This window comes from Nannobrachium achirus (genome assembly GCF_963921795.1).
Source record: "Nannobrachium achirus genome assembly, chromosome: 22".
In the NCBI taxonomy this organism is placed as follows: domain Eukaryota; kingdom Metazoa; phylum Chordata; class Actinopteri; order Myctophiformes; family Myctophidae; genus Nannobrachium; species Nannobrachium achirus.
The window spans coordinates 8,043,306-8,066,412 of record NC_137829.1 but is presented as its reverse complement, the minus strand read 5'-3'; the positions used below and the strand labels follow the sequence as shown (position 1 = coordinate 8,066,412).

Below are 23,107 nucleotides of genomic sequence, written 5' to 3'. Positions count from 1 at the left end.
GTGTGTGTGTGTGTGTGTGTGTGTGTGTGTGTGTGTGTGTGTGTGTGTGTGTGTGTGTGTGTGTGTGTGTGTGTGTGTGTGTGTGTGTGTGTCTCTTTACACGGCTGTATTGACATCAGTTCTGATTAACTTTTCTGTCAGGATTTTAAGGGCAAAAAAAAAAAAAAAAGGAGAGAGGGAGTGAAGAGCGGAGCATTGTGGTTGTTCCTGGGAGCAGGGGGGGGGGGAGTGGGGGGAGTGGGGTCGCGGGTTAGGCCAGGGGTAAAGGTACTCAGGGGTGTCACAATGGGGGGGAAAAGTGGGACTGAGTTATAGGGCCCAAGGTGGAGGGGCCTTAATTATATTGAAAAATAGCAGATTTACAAGCTCGGTGCCGCGCTGCTATTTTTGAAAAGTCGTGAAAATGTGTGCAAATCTTTGAATATATGATTTTTTTAAAGCCAACATTTGTAACTCAGATTTTGCATCCGGGGGGTCCCTGGAACTACCGGTAATTATTTTGAGATGGGGGTTTGTGGGCAAATACATATCATTTTGGGGGTCCTTCACATGAAAAAGTTTGAGCACCACTGACACAGAAACATAGGTATTTAAAAAAAACCTTAGAAGGATTTGAAATACTGGTATTTAAAGACTTTTTCAATTAAAAAAAAAATAGCAGATCTACAAGCTCGCAGCGCGGCACTCAGTGCCGCACTGTGAGCTCGTAAATCTGCTATTTTTCAATAGTTAAAGCACAAAATAACGCGTAATAAGGCGTTCCCAGCCTAAATGGGTTAAACCCCTCCCCCTATGAAGAACATTCATGGGGGGCCCGCAGTGAAATCTTGTACACAGGGCCCAGAATTTTGGTGTGACACCCCTGAAGGTACTGTAGTGTAAATGATGGCCACTCCACAAGGCTTTTCATCCCGCGCGACGTCGCTAGCAAGTCTGAGGATTTCAGAAGGACGAGGAGGAGGGAGGGGGGGGGAGTACTCTACTTCAACGAGCGCAGTGTTTTTATGGTGTAAATTAGTGTGAACGTCACCGTCTCCTTTCACGGGTGTGGATGACACTCCACGGGCTCAGAACCGACTGTTTATTTGAAAAAGTAATGAAATATTTACTCTCCGTTGCGGCGCAGATTAACGCCGGTAATTGACTGCAACAGAGAGGTCTACGCCGCAAGTAGTTTTTTGTGAATGTGTGTGTGTGTGTGTGTGTGTGTGCGTTTTACAGAGAGAGTTTAGAGGGCCCCTCATGTTTGAATGCAGATCCTCAGCACACAATAGGCCTGTTAGCGAGGCTGAGTCTCAGCCTGTCACTTTCTCTCCACATGTTGCTTTTTCTTTCAGAGATAAGTGGGCCCTAATGCTGGACAAATAGTGGAAATCAGAAGCCACTGAGAATCATTGGGCTCTCCTTTTCCCATGGCTCCCAAATAGACGCCTGGACTCGCAGACACTGGGAGCAAGGGCGTCACAAGGGGGGGGGGGGAGTGGGACTGAGTTACTACTAGGGCCCAAGGTGGAGGGGCCCTAGCAACTTTAGCTATTGAAAAATAGCAGATATACAAGCTTGTAGATCTGCTATTTTTGAAAAGTCGTGAAAATGTGTGCAAATCTTTGAATATATGTATTTTTTAAGCGAACATTTGTAACTCAAATTTTGCTTCTGGGGGGGGGGGGGGGGGTCCCTGGAACTAAATACTTTGATATGGGGGGTCCGTGGCCAAATACATATCATCTTGGGGGTCCTTGACATGAAGAAGTTTGAGCACCACTGACATGGAAACATAGGTTTCTTGCACACATTTTCACATTTAAAAAAATAGCGGATCTATCTGCTATTTTTCAATAGTTAACATTCATGGGGGGGGGGGGGGGCCGCAGTGAATCCTTGTACCCAGGGCCCAGAGATTTGGCGCGACGCCCCTGCAGGGAGCGAGAGTTGAGCGCACGAGGGACGAGGGACCGAGGGAGGGAGGGAGGGAGGGGGGGGGGTGAAAAAACAACAACTCTACGAGCAAAACAATTTTGTCACCACAAGCAGATCCAATTGAAAAGTCTCCTGGACGGGGGAAGAGCCGGGAGTTGTCAGATCGGGCCATGGCAATGAATAGATCCAAGCAGGCTAAATTGGCATCAGGTGTGGGCTTCCCCTGGCTGGTGATAGGCTCCCACATTGTGCCGGCCAGACATTTGGCCATTTTCAAATATAATGGGAGAAATGAATGCAAATGAAGTGAGTGGACCGAAATGTATTTAAATGCAGATTGAATGGGGGGCTCTGCGTAGCGCCTGATAACAAGTTGCTGTAGGAGAAGGGCCACATTGTGTTGGATCATCCACCCCCCCCCCCCCCCCCCCCCCCCTCCCGTCTCCCACCCACCCTAACACACACACACACACACACACACACACACACACACACACACGCACACCACTCCCCCTCTGCGCACCACCAGCCCCGTTTTTTTTTTCTCTCTCCCTCTGTCTCACTTTGTGTTTCATAAGAGTCCATTGTTCACTGGGTAAACTCTCTCAAAACTATTTACATTGCTCATTTATTTGAATTTCAAATGTTTCTGCCCCCCCAACCCCTCCCCACCCTACTCTCTCTCTCTCTCTCTCTCTCTCTCTCTCTCTCTATCACAGATAGCCTACACACATGCAACCCCACTGCCTTGGGCTCTCCAGTATAAAACACTAATTGCAAAAGGACATGGGGCTTTGGCAAAAAGAAAGAAAGAAAAAAAAAGGAGAGATGGGGGGAAATGAAGAGAGAGCGAGAGGAGAGCGAGGGGAAAGAGGGCTTCAATCATTAATGATAATGTTGCTGTTGTCCATATAGCCTCATTAGAAGCAGGTATAGTAGCGTGTCGTATCACAAACAAGTTTACCGCTGCCCACTGCCGGCCCCGCTGCTAGCCCACGGCGATCCATCTTCTCAAACGTCTCCTTCCCATATTTAAGGGGCTCTCGTTACGTCTTTTTTTTCCCCCAGACCTGTGAATTTACGGTGCACTCCGGGCCGTTAGCATAATCGCCGAGAAAGGCTGCCGTTTCAGAGGGGGAATGTGGGAATTGGGGCAGGGGGAGAATTGGAATGCAGTTGATGTGTTAATTGAATTTCATAAAGTATCCTTCGCGGCCGATTTGCCTTGTGAACAGGGCTGTGTGTGGACACGCAAGGCATTAAATTCAATTTTTCTGTCATTATTTTTTGGCAAATATTTTATTTTTCCTCGAAGACCATAATGGAAAAATAATCAAAGCAAATCTCTGTAGAAGCTGTGATATTAGACCGCAGCTGGAGAGAATAGCGAAATGTTTTCTTTCCACTCTGTTTTGAGTAAAGTAGAGCGAAGAGCAGGTGGATTCTTCACCTCCAAAAATGGCTTTTTATTTTTTTCCCCGTCTGCATTTAAAGTACAATTTACATGCAATTAATTTTGATTAATTAGCAACACTAACCTCTGCCCGTCCTGTGTGCAAACTATGTATCTTGCATTTCAATGTCAAACAACTCATGTTTATTATAGGTTTGTTTTAATCACGGGGCATCATTGCATTTCCCCCCTCCCACCCGAATCAATAAATTGAGGCATTTTAAACACGTTATTTTCATTTATCTGACATACTGAACCCTTCCAACATAATGATTTTCTTGGCTTGGAGGAGTTTATGTGAATAAACAAGGTACTACGGGAATTTAAACCATGGCTTTCATTAGCCAGGGGTTTCCAACTGTGCTACATTGCACAAGCTCTTAGAAAATTAAATTATAAGACAGGATCTTATAGAATGCCAGTTATTTAAAGTTGGCTGTGAGTGTGTGTGTGTGTGTGTGTGTGAGTGTGTGAGTGTGTGCGCATGCATCCGTGCGTGTGTGTGGGGTGTGCGGCGGGGTTGTAGCAGCCATGGTAGCGGCTGCAGAGATGTTACTGTGTCCAGAAGTTTCCGCGCTGTGATTAATAGGAGGGGTAATGTAGTGGGGAAACGAGTAAACACTCCCTTGCTCCTGGCTTTGTGCTTCAGCGGCTTGATGACAAGGGCAGAGCAAGGTGAGAATTAAACAGACCAGCAGAAGAAGAGAGAAAAAGGGAAGAAAGGAAGAAAAAAAAGCAGCGGCCATGGATTGGAGGGAGGAGTGAAGCATGACAGACCTGGGCAGCGAGTGGGAGTGAGGAAAGGGCCTGGGAAGAAAGGGGGAGGCAGCCCTGACAAAAGTAGAAGTGGAAGTTTCTCCTGAAGAAGAATAATTAAAAGCGCTCAAGGGAGGGCAGTTTTAATTTCACATGTAAGGGGCTAAAGATTTCATTTAAAGGCGCGGCGAGCGGAGAGGAGGTTAATAAGATGAACAAAGCAGGGAATGTGAGAACATACAGCGCTAAGGAAGCACGTTGGACTTTCACCTGACACGTTTTTAATTATTGAACCTCTGATATTTCTCTGTTGAGGAGAACGGGTGTAAAAAAGGAGGAGATTAACTGATTAATGGTCATGGTAACCAATTACTCACTCATGGGGAAATAGATGTAACTTCTGTACAGTAGCGGTTCTTTTTGCGACGCCACTTCGAGCAGAGAAGTGCTGGCGGTCTTGGTAGCCGTCTTTTGGGAACACAACAGAGGGTTGCCTAACGCCTCCTTAGAAAAAAGTGAACTCGCTCCCGCAGTTGAGTAGGAGCTTTCTTGATCACTGAAATCGCCATCCATTAGCGCTATCTGAAGCTGATGTATTCCAATTATCATAAGATCAGCTTGGTCCCATACGCCATGGGACTTGGAACTCTCTTACTGCCACAGAATGATCAAAAGGACTTTGTGAACCAGAACCAGAATCCCAGTAGACTAGCTGGTTCAATGGTGGTGAAAACAGAAATTAAATTGAATATGATATATGGTATGGTATTTCCTTTTGTCTTGCTTCGTGGGCCCATGCTGAAAAGTGAAGCTGTCTTATCCAGACTGGAAACCGGGCCTTGGTGCAAGTGGCTGGAATCACTGTTCAGTAGAATAATGCTATGCCGTGTTTGCACGGAGTGCATAAGATAAGCCAGTGCTTCTCAAACTTTTTCATGTCAAGGACCCCCAAAAACGGACACTTATTAGCCCGCAGACCCCCATTTGAAAGGATATGCCAAGGACCCCATAAGAGAAGATGTTTTACACCTCTAGCAGTGATTCTCAACCATTTTAATTTCAAGGACCCCCCAGTTTGACATGCATTAGGCTACAGACCTCCATTTAATGCTATTTCTATCCCAGAGACCCCAATTTATATTGTAAAATCATTGTTAATTTAACCCTAAGAGTGTACAAATGGAAACACATTGGTTCCATTTGTACACTCTGAGTTTCCATAAGAGTCCATTTGGTTCCCTAACTATCATTTAGCTGGGGACCCCCTGGAACTCCCTCAAGGACCCCTGGGGGTCCTCGGACCCCACTTGGAGAACCAATGAGATAAGCTCCAATATGAGTTTCTTGTATCTGAAGATCTGAAGAGAAGAGGAGAAGAAAAATAGAAGAGAATCAAAACCTTTGTTTATCCCCAGGGGAAAATTTAGTTGCAGTTTTCCCTTAGTACAGTACAGTATAATGCTCTATATTTCCCAATACCGCCCAGCACCCCCGCTCTCTCTCCCATCAAATCATTAACGTTGTCAGTAGGGATGGGACGATACGCGATATTATCCTTTATCGTGATAAAAAAACACTCACGATAATCGTATCGTGGAGATTTAATTTATCGTTATATCATCCTCCGTCATGCACTGGGGTCAATTCACCTTTTATTTGCCGAGATGCATATCCGGTACCATTTAAACCCTGTATAATTGGTAAAAGGTACTTATAATATACATACTTGATACAGTATATTTTTCACTCTCTACCAAATGTCTTTGTCAAAAAATAGCAGATCTACAAGCGCGACGCGTTGTGAGCTTGTAGATCTGCTATTCTTTGGAAAATGTTCCGTCCCAGAATAAAGGATTTCGATTATCGTGATAATATCGTAAATCGCGATTTCTTTGGTCACAATAATCAGCATATGACATTTTCATATCGTCCCATCCCTAGTTGTCAGTCCAGATCATGGGAATGACTGTGGCATGGCAGTTCCCAAAAATCCTCTGCCCCTCCTGCCGTTCACGTCACGCTGCACACACACTGTGTTTGACACTTATGTATTATATGTTTATCAGTCTCTAATGAAATACTGACAAGTTCCCTGCACAAGGGATACTGTGTTCCATTAATAGCCCTTAACGAACCTTGGGCTCTCACAAAAGGCCAGTCCTATTGCAGCTGACAGCCAAGGGGCCCTCAGCCCTGGCCCCCTGGGGAGGGAAGATATTAGGCGTTAGCAGCGTCTATACTGCCTTTGCGTCTGTCTCTCTTTCATTCTCTCTCTCTCTCTCTCGCTCTCTCTCTCTCTCTCTCTCTCCCCCACATACGACTCTAATATCGTGAGTCATCTGATTGGGTTTATTTAGTGGCAGATTGCTTGACCACAGTATTTAGCAGCGGCGAGATTGACAAAAACAATTTGTCAAATTATTTGTCAATCAATATTTCTGTTGCAGTGATGTCTCTATTGTGCCGTAATTGTCGCAAATTAATTTACAGCCCTCCGTGCAGGGGTCGTGGACCAAGATTAAATCCAACACAAATGCACGCAACATGTTGTCAAAGTTTTGCAGCAACTAAGTGATGAAAACAAGCAAGTCCATCTGCTCTTGAAAAGTTCATAAGATCTTCTACACAGCAAAATCCTCTGAGAGAGTGAAAATGTACCTGTACCTGTTCATTTTCACACTAGCCTATGTCAAGAATGTGTCACTCTAACCTTTTCGTTTGCATGCTCCGATAACCTCGTAATCAATATGGACCACCTTAAGATTTTGAACCAGTTATTATAATGGTCCACCAATTCTTTCGAATATTCGATGAAAGTCCTGAAATCTATATTTTTCATTACCCTCACGATTTTAAGGACATCAACTGACTATTAAATCATTTAAGCAATCCACTTTGAATGCGGTATCGTCTTTTCTCACTGTATTAAACTTGAAGTGTTTACTAGAGAGCTTCTCCACTCTTTGAAATGTTTAATCTGAGAGACCCCATTATGACCCAAGGTGGCTCTTAAAAGCATGGCCTCCCACATGAGGCCCATGATCTCTCTATTAGAATGTGACAAAACGTTTGGTCTCACTCAGAAATAATGGTCTGTAACATCCTCTAATGCTCTTCGCAGTTTATTTGCAGGTTCACCGTCCCTGTGTTGAACAAGGGATTGTGGTGGGGTGTCACACGCACACGCACACCCACACACACACACACAAGGATAATTTTAAGCAGATGCGTCTGGCGTGGCTACCATGCTATGATTAGTTTCCAGAGCATTTGTGAGTGTGTAAACCATCGGCGACACGGATGAAATATAGCCCAGGTTCACTGGGAGTGCAGAGAGAAGAAATGTACCCCATCTGTAATACACTGTGTAGACTAATATCAGCTCCTTTTCTCTGATATTGCAGTGAGATATCGATCTGGTAAAATTGTCCCATATTGGAGCTGTCTGTTGTGATATTCATCATGCTGTCACCTCTTCCCAGCACCTCCGCGTTATTAGAAACCCGGGTTTGAAGAGGTTGAAGGGTTTTAGTCTCCGAGATGTAGCAAACAATTCATCATGAAAGAGAGAGAGCAGAGCGAGAGCGGGAGAGACAGAGAGAGAGAGAGAGAGAGAGAGAGAGCGAGACAGACTCAGGTGAGGTGATGCTTGGGTGAAGATTTATGTCTAGTCAGGCCGTACATTAAGAATTATATCATCAGCCGAGAGGACACCAGAGTTTCACTGCTATCTGCTGAGTGGGCCTATTTGCTCTCCTGCTAGGCTTAAATGGAGTTTTTCACCCTCCTCCTCATGAAGCTTTTAAGAGGAATCTGGAGCTTTGAGGAATAAACTAGCGGCTTACTCGGAATAGGGAAAGATTTACTTGTTTGTGAAGCCTGCTAAAGCTTGTCTGAGGTAATTGTCATCTGTTTTGGGGCATTAGCTGGTCTGCCTCTCCTGATTGGCTGCTTGACGCCAATCAGTCATTGGGAGTAAAGCGGTAACCGGTGCGCGGCACCTTCAATTTGGCCCGCTTCGGGGTGGGACCACACTCTTTGAGTTCCTGTTATTTTCTCCCTTTTGCCCGCAATGCCTGTGAGCAGCACAGTGAGAGATTCATGATGGGAAGGATCACAGAGATGTACACAGACGGAATCCAATTCTTCCGCGTCGTGTTGCGGAGTCGGGCTTTGATACCTCTTTAACTGAGTACAAATGCTCGTCTGGGAATGCGCCGGCTGGGGGTTCCTTCTGAAGCCCTCTCTCTCTCACACACACACACACACTCTCTCCTGTTGTCGCGTCCTCAGGGAAAGGGGCTGTGCATTTGTGTGTGCGTGTGCACGCGGACGCCGGGCGTACATTATGTGCCCGTGTGCACACTTGCGTGCTGCCACGTTGCGTGCTCTGTTAGCTGTGATGTTATTGTTGTAAACAGCGTTTAAAGCACAGCTGGCCAAATTGATCAGGGCCCTCGTCGGAGTGAACTTGAGCAGCCGAGAGTGGGGCTGCATAAACAGGGCTGCCTGTATCTAAATATGCAAACACTCGCTCACAGCAGCAGCCAACACTCTGGGGAACAGACACTGTTACTTCTGATGGGGGAAACGGTGAGAGGCAGACCAGAGCCCTAACCCTTTTTCTCAATCTGTATACACACAGTGTACATTCTCAGAGAGAGAGAGAGAGAGAGAGAGAGAGAGGGAGGAAAAAGAGGAGAGTATTTTTCTCCAATTATGTAAACATTGCTGTTTCCCCAGATCATTTTTGGACTCCTCCATGTATTTACTTTTCATTAATTATTGAAAAAAAAGAAAGAATCATGGAAAAAAGTGGATAAACAGTAGATAATTTTTGTTTAATGTTTCACACAGGATTTCAATACTCAGTGCAATTAATGCTAATCACCATGGTCTTCCTGTTTAGCTTGAACTCGGAGTGTGTATGTCTGTGCTTGCTTTTTGCTTGTCTTTCCATCTACTGTAGGTCTCTGTGTATGACTGTGTCCACCCCTCTTCAACCCCCCCCCCCTCCCCCCCCCTCTGTTTTCTCTCCCTCTTTCGTGTCCCTCTCCCTGTTTAGTCACTCTGTCTCCTTGTGTTATGATTACATCACCCTTTCTGTCTGTTGTGTCCATTTAGACCTGAAATTAATCACATCCGACATTCTGGTTGCTATTCCCAAAGTTCAAAAGGCTTCAATGGATAGAGGGACATGCATGGTTGCAGGAGTGAAGAGAGGGAGAGAGAGAGAGAGAGAGATACAGAGGTAGAGAGATAGTGAAGGAGATGCCACAACCGGAGATAGTTATCGCGCGTGGAATACGGTATATTAATTGCTTATTGGTTTTTGATTTTAGAGTAATTTTAGAGTCTATCGAACACATAATTTCCACTCCTATTGTTCTATGGGGTTTGTTAATTGTCACCCCGCTGGCAGAATTAAAAGCAAATTAAAAGCCTTAACTATTGACTCCATCGGAAGTCACACTCGACAACAATTTCATAAAACAATGGGGAGGATTAATGAAAATGCAGCTTGATTTCTGTTCTCCAAAGCTTTTGCTATGGGGAACCAATTAACTACCCTTCAGGATGACTTTCACTACTAACTGACGGTCTGTTCCACTGCCAGAAACTGGGATTAATTCTCAATTAATCCCTCCAGCAGAACAACTCTGCCTTTGTGTACCGGGGAGGACATGGAACATACAACACTGAGGTTACCCTTAGCCTGTTTGGTGGAAGAACTCCACCCCTCCTAAAGATTGATACGCCCTGTAGACTGGCTCTCCTCAAGCTGAAAATAAGAGCCATTAAAAGGGAATGGTTGACAATGATTTTTGTTTTAGGATTTTTTCGAGCTTTATTAGCCATGCATATTAATGAGTCAATTAATTCTATTCGTCCTCGTGAGTGGTCTGTTTGTTTTTGCCTGACCTTTTATCTTAGATGTGTTCACGCTCCGCTTGCTTTAAGCACTTACTCCATACTGCGTTTCCCATAGCCCCACATCCAAAAAGGGAGTTTTTATGTGTTTAGCAGTAAGCCCCCCACCACCAACACCACCTCTCTCTCTCTCTCTCTCTCGATCTCTCTCTCTCGCTCTCTCTCTCTCTCTCTCTCTCTCTCTCTCTGTTGTTTTCTTCCTGCACTTGTCTCTTCCATTCTATCCACCCTCCCTCTATCTTTTCCTCCCTCTTTCTTCCTCTGTCAGAATGCCTGCTGGATGTATCCCTCTCTAAATGTGACAGGAAATATGCTATTATACCATGCAGAATATTTGCCTGATGGGATTTGCAATAAAATTACTACATTTCCCTTCCATTAGGATCTCTGAAACCCTTCCCTCTAATTTATTATTACCCTGGAAAAAAGACATGTTATATACATAAAGACTAAAGTAGCCTCTGTCTGCATTTAGCCCATCCTGCTTTCAAAGTTACTTGAGAGGACAGGAGAAATAATTGAAAAGTGCAGCTGGACTGTGTACAATCTTGTAAGGGATGCCTAGAAAATGAGATTAATCAGTGCACAGACATTGTGGGGAAAGTTTGTACTGAATGGCTGACAGTCCTGCTCTTTCTCTCATTTCAAATGTTGGCAGGCTAGCAGGCAGCTCCAAGGGAAATGCGCTCCTTTCATACTTGAGTAATTGATGAATTGTATGCAATATGCAAATGAGAATCCATAAATCTTATGAATGACAGCTTAATTTATGTGAGCCTTAATGAATGCAGGATTAGATTTTAATTAAATATCCTCAAAGGCACCCTGACTGGGTAAGTTTTTAAAGCCTTGTTTTGAAGACTTGTTTCATATGCATACGCAGTTCATGAAAAAGAGAGATCAGTCAGAGTGGTTAGATGAAATTTCCTCACAGCTTGAAGATAAGACCTGTTCTGTTTTGCTAACCAAAGGCACTTGCAATTAATAAATATTGGAGCAAAATCGTATCTACAAATCTCATTTGGGCTTTCCTGGAACTGTTCATTCTCATACATTTGATTAACTGCATTTACTTTAAGCGCTATCTGATTTCTAACATTTGGTACAGTATCTTTTTAATTAAGAGAATCATCCATTAGGCATGGAAAAGTCAACCAATTAGGCTCTCCTCATCAATTCCCGTGATGTAGGAAGTCTGCTTACTCATTATCAGAGGCTGTCGACGTGATACTAAACAATCTCAAACTCTGTAGTTATGGGATGTACAATTACGAAATCAGCTTTTAACATTAATGATGCATGGGAATAATCAGCAGTTTATCACATTTTAAGATCTTTTTTTTTTTTTCAGACTCCGTTACACAGTCGGGAGGCTTCAAACGTCTCTTAATAGAGCGTGATTACTCGAGTAAGCCCTTTGTAGCTACCGTACGGCGCGCTCTCTCCGCGAAGCCCAGCTGGGTGCGCGTTTCACGGCATCGCCTCAACCGAGGTGAACCAAGACAGAAGGAAGGACTTTGACGGGCTCCGTGTTCCTCCGTGCCATCAGACAATCTGATTGCCCCGCCCAGCGTGGTCCTAATCAGGAATGAGCCCAAACAAAGGCACCAGGAAGGCACTCTCAGTCCCAGCCACCAGTGATCTCAGCTCCTGTACACTGGGTCCGCACAGGGATCACAGCACAGACAGCACTTTAAACAGGGTTTTAGTGGGATTGATGCTAGCTCTCCCTCTCCTTTGATTTCACACCATTTGATCTGTGATATATTGTTCCGCAACAAAAGTTCACTGTTTGCCAGCGGATGCAGCTGTTCCTACTGCTAATAAATAAAAGTGTGTGTGCGCGCGTGTTTTCTGTTTAGTGCTCTCGCACTCACAAACTCAACAGTAATCCAGCTATCTAGATCTGATAAGGGCTGATGTGGCTACCTGTGCAAGGCGGCGTTTGACAGGTGCAAGGGAAAGCTGATTGAGATAAACCAAGAATAGGCTCAATGCAAATACAGATAGAGATACAAGATGGGGGTGAGGATAGATGGATGCAGGAAAAAGATGGATGAGTGAATACATTCCCATGTATCACACTGTGAGCCTCTGAGAGATTATGATCATCACCACCACTAGACTGCCAAGGTCAGCAGGAAATATAGATCTGTTTCGTGTTGAAGGCAACATTTATTCCAATCACTTTCATAGCGTTTTGGATTTTTTTTTTCTTTTTCAAATGATTTTTGTTTTTCATTTTCACTTTTCAATTTCATTCGTCAAAGTGGTCTGCGTTCACGTCTGACATAAACACTGGCATGTCCATTATCACTTTCAATAACATTGGCCTCTTTTCCACTTTATTCTCAAACAAAGAAAACAAACAGCAGTGGCTCGTTGTTGCGAAAATAATTCATTTTTATAATTAAAGTTAAACATTTCATCATTCACCTCCACCAACACCATTATCTTATCTGCCGGGATTGTAAATTGCTAGTAATATACCGCAGCCATGTTATCCCTGTCTTTCAACAAACATAGATAACCTCTCAGGAGAGTTGCATGCATATTGTTAAACTGTTTGATTGAACCAAATCGGGAAAAAAAATATAAACTCAGCGTTTTCGGGCCCCTGGACAGTCTGGGGCCTCAGGATTTCTGCCTGACCTGGCAGTTAAAAAGGTAAGGAGCTGCTTTGTTTTATCAATAGGACCTTGTTTTCATGGCTGGTCACCACCTCAGCAAACCAATCAATGGGGCATGCTCTGCTATCGCTGGGAGAGAAATGAAAAATAAACCCCAGATAATCCTTCAGTTAAAAGGTTACTCTGGGCGATAAAAGCTATTTTGTTAATTTATTTACTCTCTGCACTGGAGAGATAAAGAAAAGGAACAATTAGGGAATTCTAGGTGAGAGATTTTAAAAGGGCAATGACATTGGGTTAATATTTTATAAGGCCTGATTGGCAGGGACCTGGAGAGGCCTTTTGTTTACACAAGCCCCAGACGGAATGATTCACTCGCTTGTTTTGGCCGACTGGGCGGAAATGGAATAAATATCTTCATCCTTACATCCTTACCTTTTAGAAACATCAAACAAAAGACTGAGATAAAAGGTTAATGGCTCAATCATAGGCAACAGGAAATAATATTATGCTCTTTCTCTGCAAACTGGAGCCACTGTTGACTTAACCAGGTTGAATTCCTAAAGATATCAAAGGCTGGGTGGGGCGGATGATTGTTGTTGGTAACTCAATCCAGTTGGGGAGAGGGTGCTTACTTGGGCTAAACATTACATTTGTGGTTTCAATTGATTTATAACAGATCATAATCACTGCATTAACGGCATTCTGAGTAATAAGATCTCAGTCGCTGCTTCCGTCGACAGAAATGGGTCTGATAGCGAGATGTCAGAATTTCTTTCTGCGAGATCACCCCGCACTCCGCACTGATATTTGATGTGATATTATACCTCTTATTATACCTATCACCTTGTGTTGGCTTCCTGTAAACAGGGTGAGAACATGAATTTAATTATTGTGCTTTTATTGCATTGTTGCGTTGAAATCGGACCTGCGTGGAGTGTATTGTTGGGCCCTGTGTAATCTGATTGCCTGTGCAGCGTAGTGTGTTGGATAGTATCAGGTTCCAGTCAGCTCTGCTGGGTCAACACAGAGCCGGGCCATTAAAGGAAGTCTGGTTCAGGGAAAGTTCACCACTATTTTCTTTTCACCATGGCAGCAAAACAAAAAAAAGAGAGAGAATAGATGTGTAACATATTTGTGGCCCCCGGCCCAGGCCCTGGTGGGGCCTATTTTGTTTCCTTAATTGAAGCCAGAGATGCGAGGCCCCCGAATATCTTTAGTATAAACATAAATATAGGCGGGAATATGATTGTTTGACGATTGACCTCCAAAATTAAAATATCAGTGTCCAAATAAGCCCAATATAGAACTTGTGATGCAGGCTTCTTTTTCTTTTTTCTAAAACATTTCAAGAAGGAGAAGAGAAAAGATGAGAAGAAAAAAAAAACAAGAAGGAAAGGAAAGACTAGAGACGACAAGACAAGACAAGACACGAAAAGAGAAGTTGAGAAGAGGCAAAAAAGGAGAAGAGAATTCCCAACCAAAATTCCAATCATAAATCCAGCTCTATCTTTCTTTCTTTTTTCTTTTTTTTTTTTTTTTTAAATAATGGCCTAGTTTGAAGCTGTTTCTGTGCCAGGCTATTTAGGGAATCAGCATCTGCTACTTGATAAATAGCCTGGCTCTTTTGTTTGAGGCCAGGTTGAGTTCCTCTGGACCCAGCTTATTAGCCTGGATGGGTCTGGCCACCACAGATCTGCATCAGTGTTTGACTGCACGCCTCATCTATTGACTCCATGGAAGATAAATATATTGGTGAAGGAAAATTACGCCAGAACCTATCATTCAGAAATCTTAAGTGGTGTTGAATAATGTACGGACATAACCTGTCTAGAACTGCCCTACTACAGGACCATTTCAGATAATATTCCTCCATCGCAAGGGAATTAGATAAGATTTCTCCTTGAAAAGCAGCCACAGCAGCTTGAAGATTCCTTCTTCCAAATCCCCGGTTCAGTTCAGTCGATGTCCAGCGTTCATGGCTGGTGAGAGTTATGGTATGTTGCGAATGTGGCTAAAACGCCATCCCTTTAAACACAAGACATGTTCTCTTGCAGCAGCCTATCATTACCTCTGCGTAACTGGATCTTTGTACCCGAGTTAAGATCTTCTAACGTGATCCAAAGTTGATATGACACTTTCTTCCTTTGTCCATTCAAGTTTTCTTTTCTTCTGCTTTTAGTATTGTTGGTAAAAAGCCTTTTACCCATCACAAGCCCTCCATTGAGGTCTTTCATAAATAATTCAGCCAGAGTACAAGTGAAAGTGATGACAGCAAAACTGTCTGCGATCTCTCCCTCTCATAAGATCAAAGAGGTGCTTCTATAGAAATAGGAATTACATTTCGAGACATCCCTAGGTTGAGCGGGCACTCGTTTCCCCCCTCTCTTTCTCTCTCTCTCTCCCTCTCTCTCTTTCTCTCCATCCTCTCAGTTCCTCTATACCATGCTCTCAGTCCACCTCTCTCCATCTCTCCATCGTTTGTGTGTTTTCACTCTCCAAGGAAACACAGTTGGATGAAGGACTACTTTTAGTCCTAAAACAGCCAGAGCTTGTATATGAGCATGTCAGCATATTCAGACAGATATGACCATTGCATATGGCCAGTGCGCTCTCTCTCTCTCTCTCTCTCTCTCTCTCTCTCTCTCTCTCTCTCTCTCTCTCTCTCTCTCTCTCTCTTAACACCACTGAGGTAAATAAACCTCACATAAAAGCATGCCTGAATAAATGCAGTTATAGCAACAGTACACAGTATATGATTTCGAAGCTAAAGCAACTGCATGCCGTAGAAGGCTTCATCAATGTACAGATGTACAATAGGAGCTACCGGTAAATGGAGCACAACACAATCACTGTTATTTTACTATAGAGTAGCTACTATACATGGTATAGCAACACATCGTACGCTTCCTTAGTCATGCTTGTAGAAAGGAAACAAATGGTAGTATAAATTACCTTTTTTAATTAGTTATTTATTCAACGGTTAATTTTGAGATTACACATTTGTTCATTATAAGAACGGTTCTTCAAGGTATCGGAGAATACAAATGTTCTGGTTGAAATTATTGAGGAGAGGTTAATCAGTTTCGCAATACAGGCAAGAAAAAACAATAGCAATACACTACATAAATTGCCCAAACATATACATTGCCCAAACATTTTATTTACCGGTAATACGTTACAGGCTTTAATGGCCTCTGCAAATACATATATAATCAGTATTATGTTGAGAGTGTGTGTCTGAGAGTGTGTGTCTGTGAGATATTGTTGGGTGCTCAGACTACTGTGTAACATGTTAGTTGCCAGGGGAATACAGAAATGTGTCTTTTGACTTGTCTTAGAATAGTCATAATACCTACTGCAGTAAATATGTATTTAATCAATGGTAAATAAATAAATACATATGAATTATAAGCACTTGTTGAAAGGCTACACAGATGATAGTAGTATATACATTGCACTCTGTAAAAACTAGTAAGACGCCTCAAGGCGACATGCGACCTCGCCCTGTTGAGATTGGCAGAACATGCCCATATATGGGCATTACCAAATATGGGCATTCCCAGATATGCCCTTAATATTGATGACATTGGGACAGGGATCTCCATTAATTCCATATATGGGCATAGATCGGAAAAGGACATAATTAATTTGCAAGTGTGATCTGGGAATGCCCATATATGCCCTTAATATTGATGACACTGGGACAGGGATCTCCATATATGGGCATAAAACGGACAATGATGTAATTAATTTGCAAGTGTGATCTGGGAATGCCCATATATGGGCATGTTCTAACATCACATTGTCGACTACATATGGGCATAAAATATATGGGCATAAAAGGGATATGAATCCAGAGAGTGATGTCAGAGCAGCAAACCCATTCTGTTAAGAGTGGTTCCCCTGAACAGTGACATCAGAGCATGATGTCAGAGTGATGTCACAGTGACAAGGGAACCAATAGACCGTAAAAATGTGTACTGACACAGACAGACAGACAGAGACATGCTGCGACATTTCTCATGGTATATTGCGAACTTCGGTCAAAAAAAAAAAAAAGAACTATAGCACTTGTATACTTATTCATCAAGTGTACACACACAGAGGTTAGCAACATATACAGTACATCTACTTACAGTAGTAGTGTATTTGGGTGGCTAACTGTATCGACATACAGTGTGTTAAAGGTGGAATAATACCTACTGTATGAGTAAGTGAGTGCCACTGTAAAGCTTAGATTGGAAAATTGTATCTGAAATAATGCATCTAACTAGGGCTGGCCAATATCGAAAAAAAAATTCTATCCTGTTATGACTACATCATTTCTGGGATTTGGGATATCGTAATATTGTGATATCGCCTGATGCTGCGTTCACACCTGGATAGTTTGAGCGGCACGATTACATACAAAGTGAATGCAAAGACGAGACGACACGCGACCGGGCGCGGCACGACTGGGCGCGGCACGAACTATCCGAACGGGGCGGCACAAACGACTGCGAACGGTCGCCTCAACCCTAACCCTAACCTTTTCCATATCGCTCACTGATGCTCAGCCCTACTAACCAATATGTCACCAGTGTCGTGTCACCGCAATTCATTTTCAGCACAGACACTCCTGTCCCTGGTTTATAAAGAACATACCCCCATAGAATTTCATCCCCTTGATTATATGCTCATTGCATCTCTCTTCCCCCATAGGCTTTTCCTTGTAACTAAGCCAGTGAAGGAGGTATTGATTGTAACTCGAAGCTGTATTAATAAGTGAATGAGTAAGATGTGTGGAAATTTCAGGAGTGTATCAGCTTTGAGGGCCCTTTTCTCCTCCGCGGCAAAGGTGGCACAGTCATTTATCACGGCTGGATCTGTGCCCCTCGTTTGGTGTAATAAAACTCCCCCATCAGAACCGTCCAACAGGTCTGAATCACTCTGTCACGCCACCTTCCAGCTAAGGCACGCATTAAATCAAGCAAGCAGAACATTTCCTAAGGCAGCCATTGCCTTTTAATTTCCTGAAGAACCTTAAAATATCATTCATTACCAGAACTTACACATATTTGGTTTTTAAAAGTCTCATAAATCAATAGTGGCCTGACTGCAATAATTATAACAAGTTAACATGTAATTTCCAGGCCGAGGGCCGCTCGCTGTATTTTAGCATATGCAAACAAGGCAATTCAAATAGTGTGGGGATATTAATACGGAGGAACAGGTAACGAGGTACGGGTTATGAATTATGCATCAAAAAGTGGTTGATCTTCAATAAAGGAAATGAATTCACCGTGTAATCTAATTAGTTATGGAAGTCTATTATGTTGAGCCGCAGAAAGCAACTGTCCTTGAAAAGAAATTTATTTACAGTACATGTTAGCTCTTTGGAATGGAATTGCAATTTGGAGTGGTCCAAATGTTAGCCCCCCTCCCTCCATCCCCCCCCTAACCCCCATTCCCCACCTCCCTCCAGTACTCCCAATATTCCTTCCTCCCTTGTTGCCTCTCGTTGTTCGCGTGTTCATTCTCTGCTCTCCGTTGGGCTTTTGTCTCTCTTCACAGTTCCAGACCGGGTCGGCCACCTAAGAGAACCCAGAGCATAACATCGCAAGAGAACCCCCACATTATGCCCCACTCGGTACCCGGCCTCATGTCCCCTGGCATGATGCCCCCCACAGGTATGGACAACCGTGGATTCTGTCTCTTGTATTTGCTGTCCCTGTTGTTGCTATGGCTCCTTCTGTTGCACTCTCTGTCGTACACACACACACACACACACACACACACACACACACACACAGGGGCGTCACAAGGGGTAGGAAAGTGGGACTGAGTTACTGGGGCCCAAGGTGGAGGGGCCCTAATAACTTTAGCTATTGAAAAATAGCAGATATACAAGCTCACAGCGCGGCACCGAGTGCCGCGCTGCGAGCTTGTAGATCTGCTATTTTTTGAAAAGTTGTGAAAATGTGTGAAAATCTTTGAATATATGTATTTTTTAAGCGAACATTTCTAACTCAAATTTTGCTTCTGGGGGTCCCTGGAACTAAATATTTTGAGATCGGGGTCCGTGGCCAAATACATATCATCTTGGGGGTCCTTGACATAGGTTTCTTGCACACATTTTCACGATTTTTCAAAAATAGCAGATATGCAAGCTCGCAGCGCGGCACTCGGTGCCGCGCTGTGAGCTTGTATATCTGCTATTTTTCAATAGTTAACATTCATGGGGGGCCCGCAGTGAATCCTTGTACCCAGGGCCCAGAATTTGGTGTGACGCCCCTGCACACACACACACACACACACACACACACACACACACACACACACACACACACACACACACACACACGCACACACACGCACACACACACACGCAGTCTCCCTACCAGTGGCCCCCCAGCATCCTGCTGTTTGTCCTCCAAATGGCAACCGGACCAAAGTGACACATCGTGCACCCAACCGCCAGACACCAGCCGCTCACCCCGCTTACCAAAAAGCAGATCTCTCTGCTCGACTCCCTGGAAAAATGAAGACGAGGAGGTAGAATAAATTGGATTATTCCTGTAGATCGTCGTTGTCGGGTGGAAACCTTGTATGTCCAAAACCTTCCTTTTTTGGGCGGTTATTATTTTTAAAACGATTTAAACTACTGAAAATAGCCGATCTACAAGCACACAACGCCTCGCACCGCAAGGCCTGGTGTGCTTGTAGATCTGCTATTTTCACTACCTTTGTGCTACACTTTTGTATGATGAAGTAGGGCATCATGCAGTGTAACATTTACCAAAAGAACGTACACATTTGACACTTGGAGATGCGAGGTTTCTGCCCGACAGTGAGATGTTGGTTGCTTTTTTGCCTTGAGTGCATTCTAATTAGCGCGATTAAATCCACTGCACTGGTGTATGTGCATAGGCGGTGGTGGCGATGCTAAAGCAAGCTTTATCACCACCAGAATCAACAACAACCGTTTGTGCCCTAACTTGCCCCAGGGGCAAATCTTATTGCAGCTAATGCTTTTGTTCTATTTGTGGCAGGGTTTCATTGTGACTTGCTTTGATGTCGGTGGCTGAAAGTGCTCTAATTTGCATATTTTGCAATATCCTCCTTCATATGTCTTTAATGATATTGTGCTGTTGAATGGGTCTCCTTGAATGCTCATTTCATGTATGATACATAATTGTATTTAACCAACATTAATGGTAATATCATAAGAAAACATTTTGCATAATGACTGATCTCGACTGTTTTCACGGTATTTGAAAAGAAAAAAATCACCTTGCATGTATCTTTTTTTTTTATAATGGCATGAGAGACTTGTTTCTTTTTTTTCCTTGAGAAAAGAGCAAAGCAGTGTCTGGGTTGAGGTGTTTGAAATTCAATAGTACACAGAGATCGGGCCATCCTTAACCATGCTGAACAATGAAGGCTCACAGACCAGAGTCTGCTTTGAACTCTGGGAATGGGGTGAGGTCACAGACTATCTGTATCTTACTGAGGAAGGAGAACTTAAAGGCCACAGTGAACACAGAGGGGGACAATGATGAGAAAGACCAGTGTTATTTAGTGGAACATAAAGCAACGGAGGGAAAAAAAGCCTTTTGATATCATCCCCTTTAAGCCCAGGGGGACTCTATGATCTTGACATTTAGTCAGGGTATTCAGGGGACAGAGATAAAGTAATTGAGGATTTCGATCCTCTCGTAACTGCCTCCAGCTGCCTACTGTAAGTGTGGCGAGACACCACTTTTCTACCAATTCTCAGATTTCTAATTAAAACGTTTATTGTTTGGATCCCAACGCGAGGGGGTGAATGTCATGTAAGTTACACTTTTTTGACAGATTAATGGTGTTGTGAAATGACCGCACACAAGCAAGCATGTAAATAGGCGACTAATTCATTTTTCCCTCTTGGGACCCAAAAACGTATTTATTGATAATAAAAACTGACAAGAAGAAACCGTCTTAAACAGTCACACTGTTACATCATGTCATATTATCGTGGTATATCAGACAAGTTTGCCCCGTTCACAGGCAAACAGACCAGGATCTGATGGCTCCATCTGGAAGCGTTACCAATACAGTACATGTGATGCGCCATTTAATTTAGGCTATGGAATAGAGACAAGCACCCCGTGAAATGTTTTGTTCGCAGTGGCATGTCATTTCTCTCCTGGTGTTGCATTTGCAAATGACTACCTGCTGGTGCCCCTGATGAGCCAGATCTCCTCATCACCACGCAGAGCAGCTGACTCCATTTAGCCAAAGTTTTGCACACACAAAAAGATAGCAACCAACAAAATACTGGGTACAAACTCATAAGAAGAAGAAGATGACTTTACGAAGATGAGGGAGATGAAGATAATGAAGAAACAGGAAAAAAAGGCTATAAAAGGCAGATGTGAAAAATGTTTTTTCCTTGGCCTCTAGGGGGTTTGCGTGTACAAAGTTTTATACTGATCAGTGGAGTTATAGGTAACAACACAAATCTGCCTGTTATAGCGCCACCATGAGGCTGATTTGTGGCAATTCTTCTTCTGCCTATTGGGAATGTGCGTGCGCAATTTCACCAAAATTGCACGTTGTGTTCATGATTTGAAGCATTTTGTTCTAAACTGTCCAATCCTGCAAACTTTGGAAGCCGATCTTGGCCAATCAGGAAGGAATATGGAAACTCAGACAGATCCATGTCGATCACATGACTGTAGATACTGGCTACCGATTTGCGTGATTACTGTCTAAAAATGAGTAGGCCTACTGTCAAATAAATTAGTACTGTCAAAAATCGTCCTCATGGTGGCGCTAGCACAGGCCCATGTGAAAAATGTGGGGCAGAGGTTCTGAATTGGCATCCAGGGAGTGTGTGTGCACAGTTTGGCTGCGACCGGGCCAACGGCGCTGGAGATTAGCTGGTAACAGACGGACGGACGGACGGACGGTCGGACACAGATGGATGGACAGACAGGGTGCAAATATAAGACCTAAAAGCTTCGGCTTGGCGAAGACAATTATGATTGACAGAAGCCTTGAAAGAACTAATATTGGCATAGAAGCTATAGATAAACCAAATATTTCAGGCTTTCAAGAGTCTTAATACGATATCTGCCATAATCTGCAATATATTGGATTAGTATAGTGCAAAGTTTGAATGCAAGGCATCAGACTGCTCTGGTACCTTCAGCTGATGATCAGATGCCTAATCTACCTTCTGAGCCAGTTAGTTATAAAGACAATGGAAGTGTATGGAGTGTTATTTGTGTAGTATAATGCAAAGTTATCTTTCAGAGAAACATTCTAATTCAATCACATCCATTTATGGCAAGGACTTGATCAGTGTATCTTTACTGAGATTAAATTGATCAAATCAAACACACTCAGTAGAATAGGTTACCAAAACGGTTGAGAAAATTACACAAACGCCACATACTGTATTTGTTGAAATCCATATCCATTGGTTTAAAAACACATGGTTATCTATGAAGGTAAATTGAGTCAAGTTATGAATTGACCTTCGGTCGAATTAGAAAAAATGCCACATGCATAAATAGCCACATGGTTGGCATGTTTGAATTGTAAGTCCTGGGTCTCAAACTTTCAAAGTTGTCAGATAGTCACCAGATGTCTTGAGTCTTAACTTGAGTCTTGAGTCTTAACTCTTTGTGGTTTCCAGACTGCATGATTGACTGGTGTCAGGGGATCACACTGCACATTTTCACCAGAAGGTGATATACAGATGCAATACACAAACGTCCGATATTCCTTTTTGTTTGTATTATTCTAGTACATTTTATGATGTTTCATCCTTTAATGCATTTTCATGTTTTACTTGATGAGCAACTGTGGTATACCATTTCCCCTCCCCTCTGACAGACAAACAGAACGACCGACCTACTGGATAAAATGACTGTTTCTACCACTTTTTGTGGTCACATGTTCAGATACTGGCTTAAAACAGTGGTAAATCAGTCAACAACCTTGAGTTGGCTCCTGGACCCCGCCCACTGTTGTGTTGCAGTTGTATAACTAAATAACCTCGTTACAACTGTGTTTTCTTTCATTTATATGGTAGAAGTGGTAGAAAAGCAATTTACCATTCGAGTTGTTTGGCACCCACTCCCTCTCATGGTAAATGGCTTACATACATCCCAATATGTTATAACTATATTATGTAAAAGATATGAAATAACATCATTTTATGTATACGATTACATGGTGCGCAGATCAAGCACTCTTTTAATTTGTTCATTTTATTCAAATATAACACGGTTATGTGTATAATGATTACAGCTCAATTTGTTCAATTCATTTGTCCCTCAAATTAAATTACTGCTTTGTGTAACTTTTAATCAATGAACCAAGTCAACCAACCTGCGGGTAGAGTTGTTTCCTCGGGCGGTGATCAGTTAAATTATTATTTTCA

The 23,107-nt window shown here is 43.1% G+C and overlaps 1 protein-coding gene across 1 annotated transcript in view; it reads left to right on the top strand.

The window, feature by feature from the left end:
- Window positions 1-23,107, top strand: part of dachd (dachshund d) — a 154,382-nt gene that overhangs the window by 48,586 nt on the left and 82,689 nt on the right. Inside the window, exon 2 of the mRNA XM_080753412.1 lies at window positions 18,247-18,362. Coding sequence (XP_080609538.1) covers window positions 18,247-18,362 — 116 coding nt within the window. The remainder of the gene's footprint in view (window positions 1-18,246; window positions 18,363-23,107) is intronic.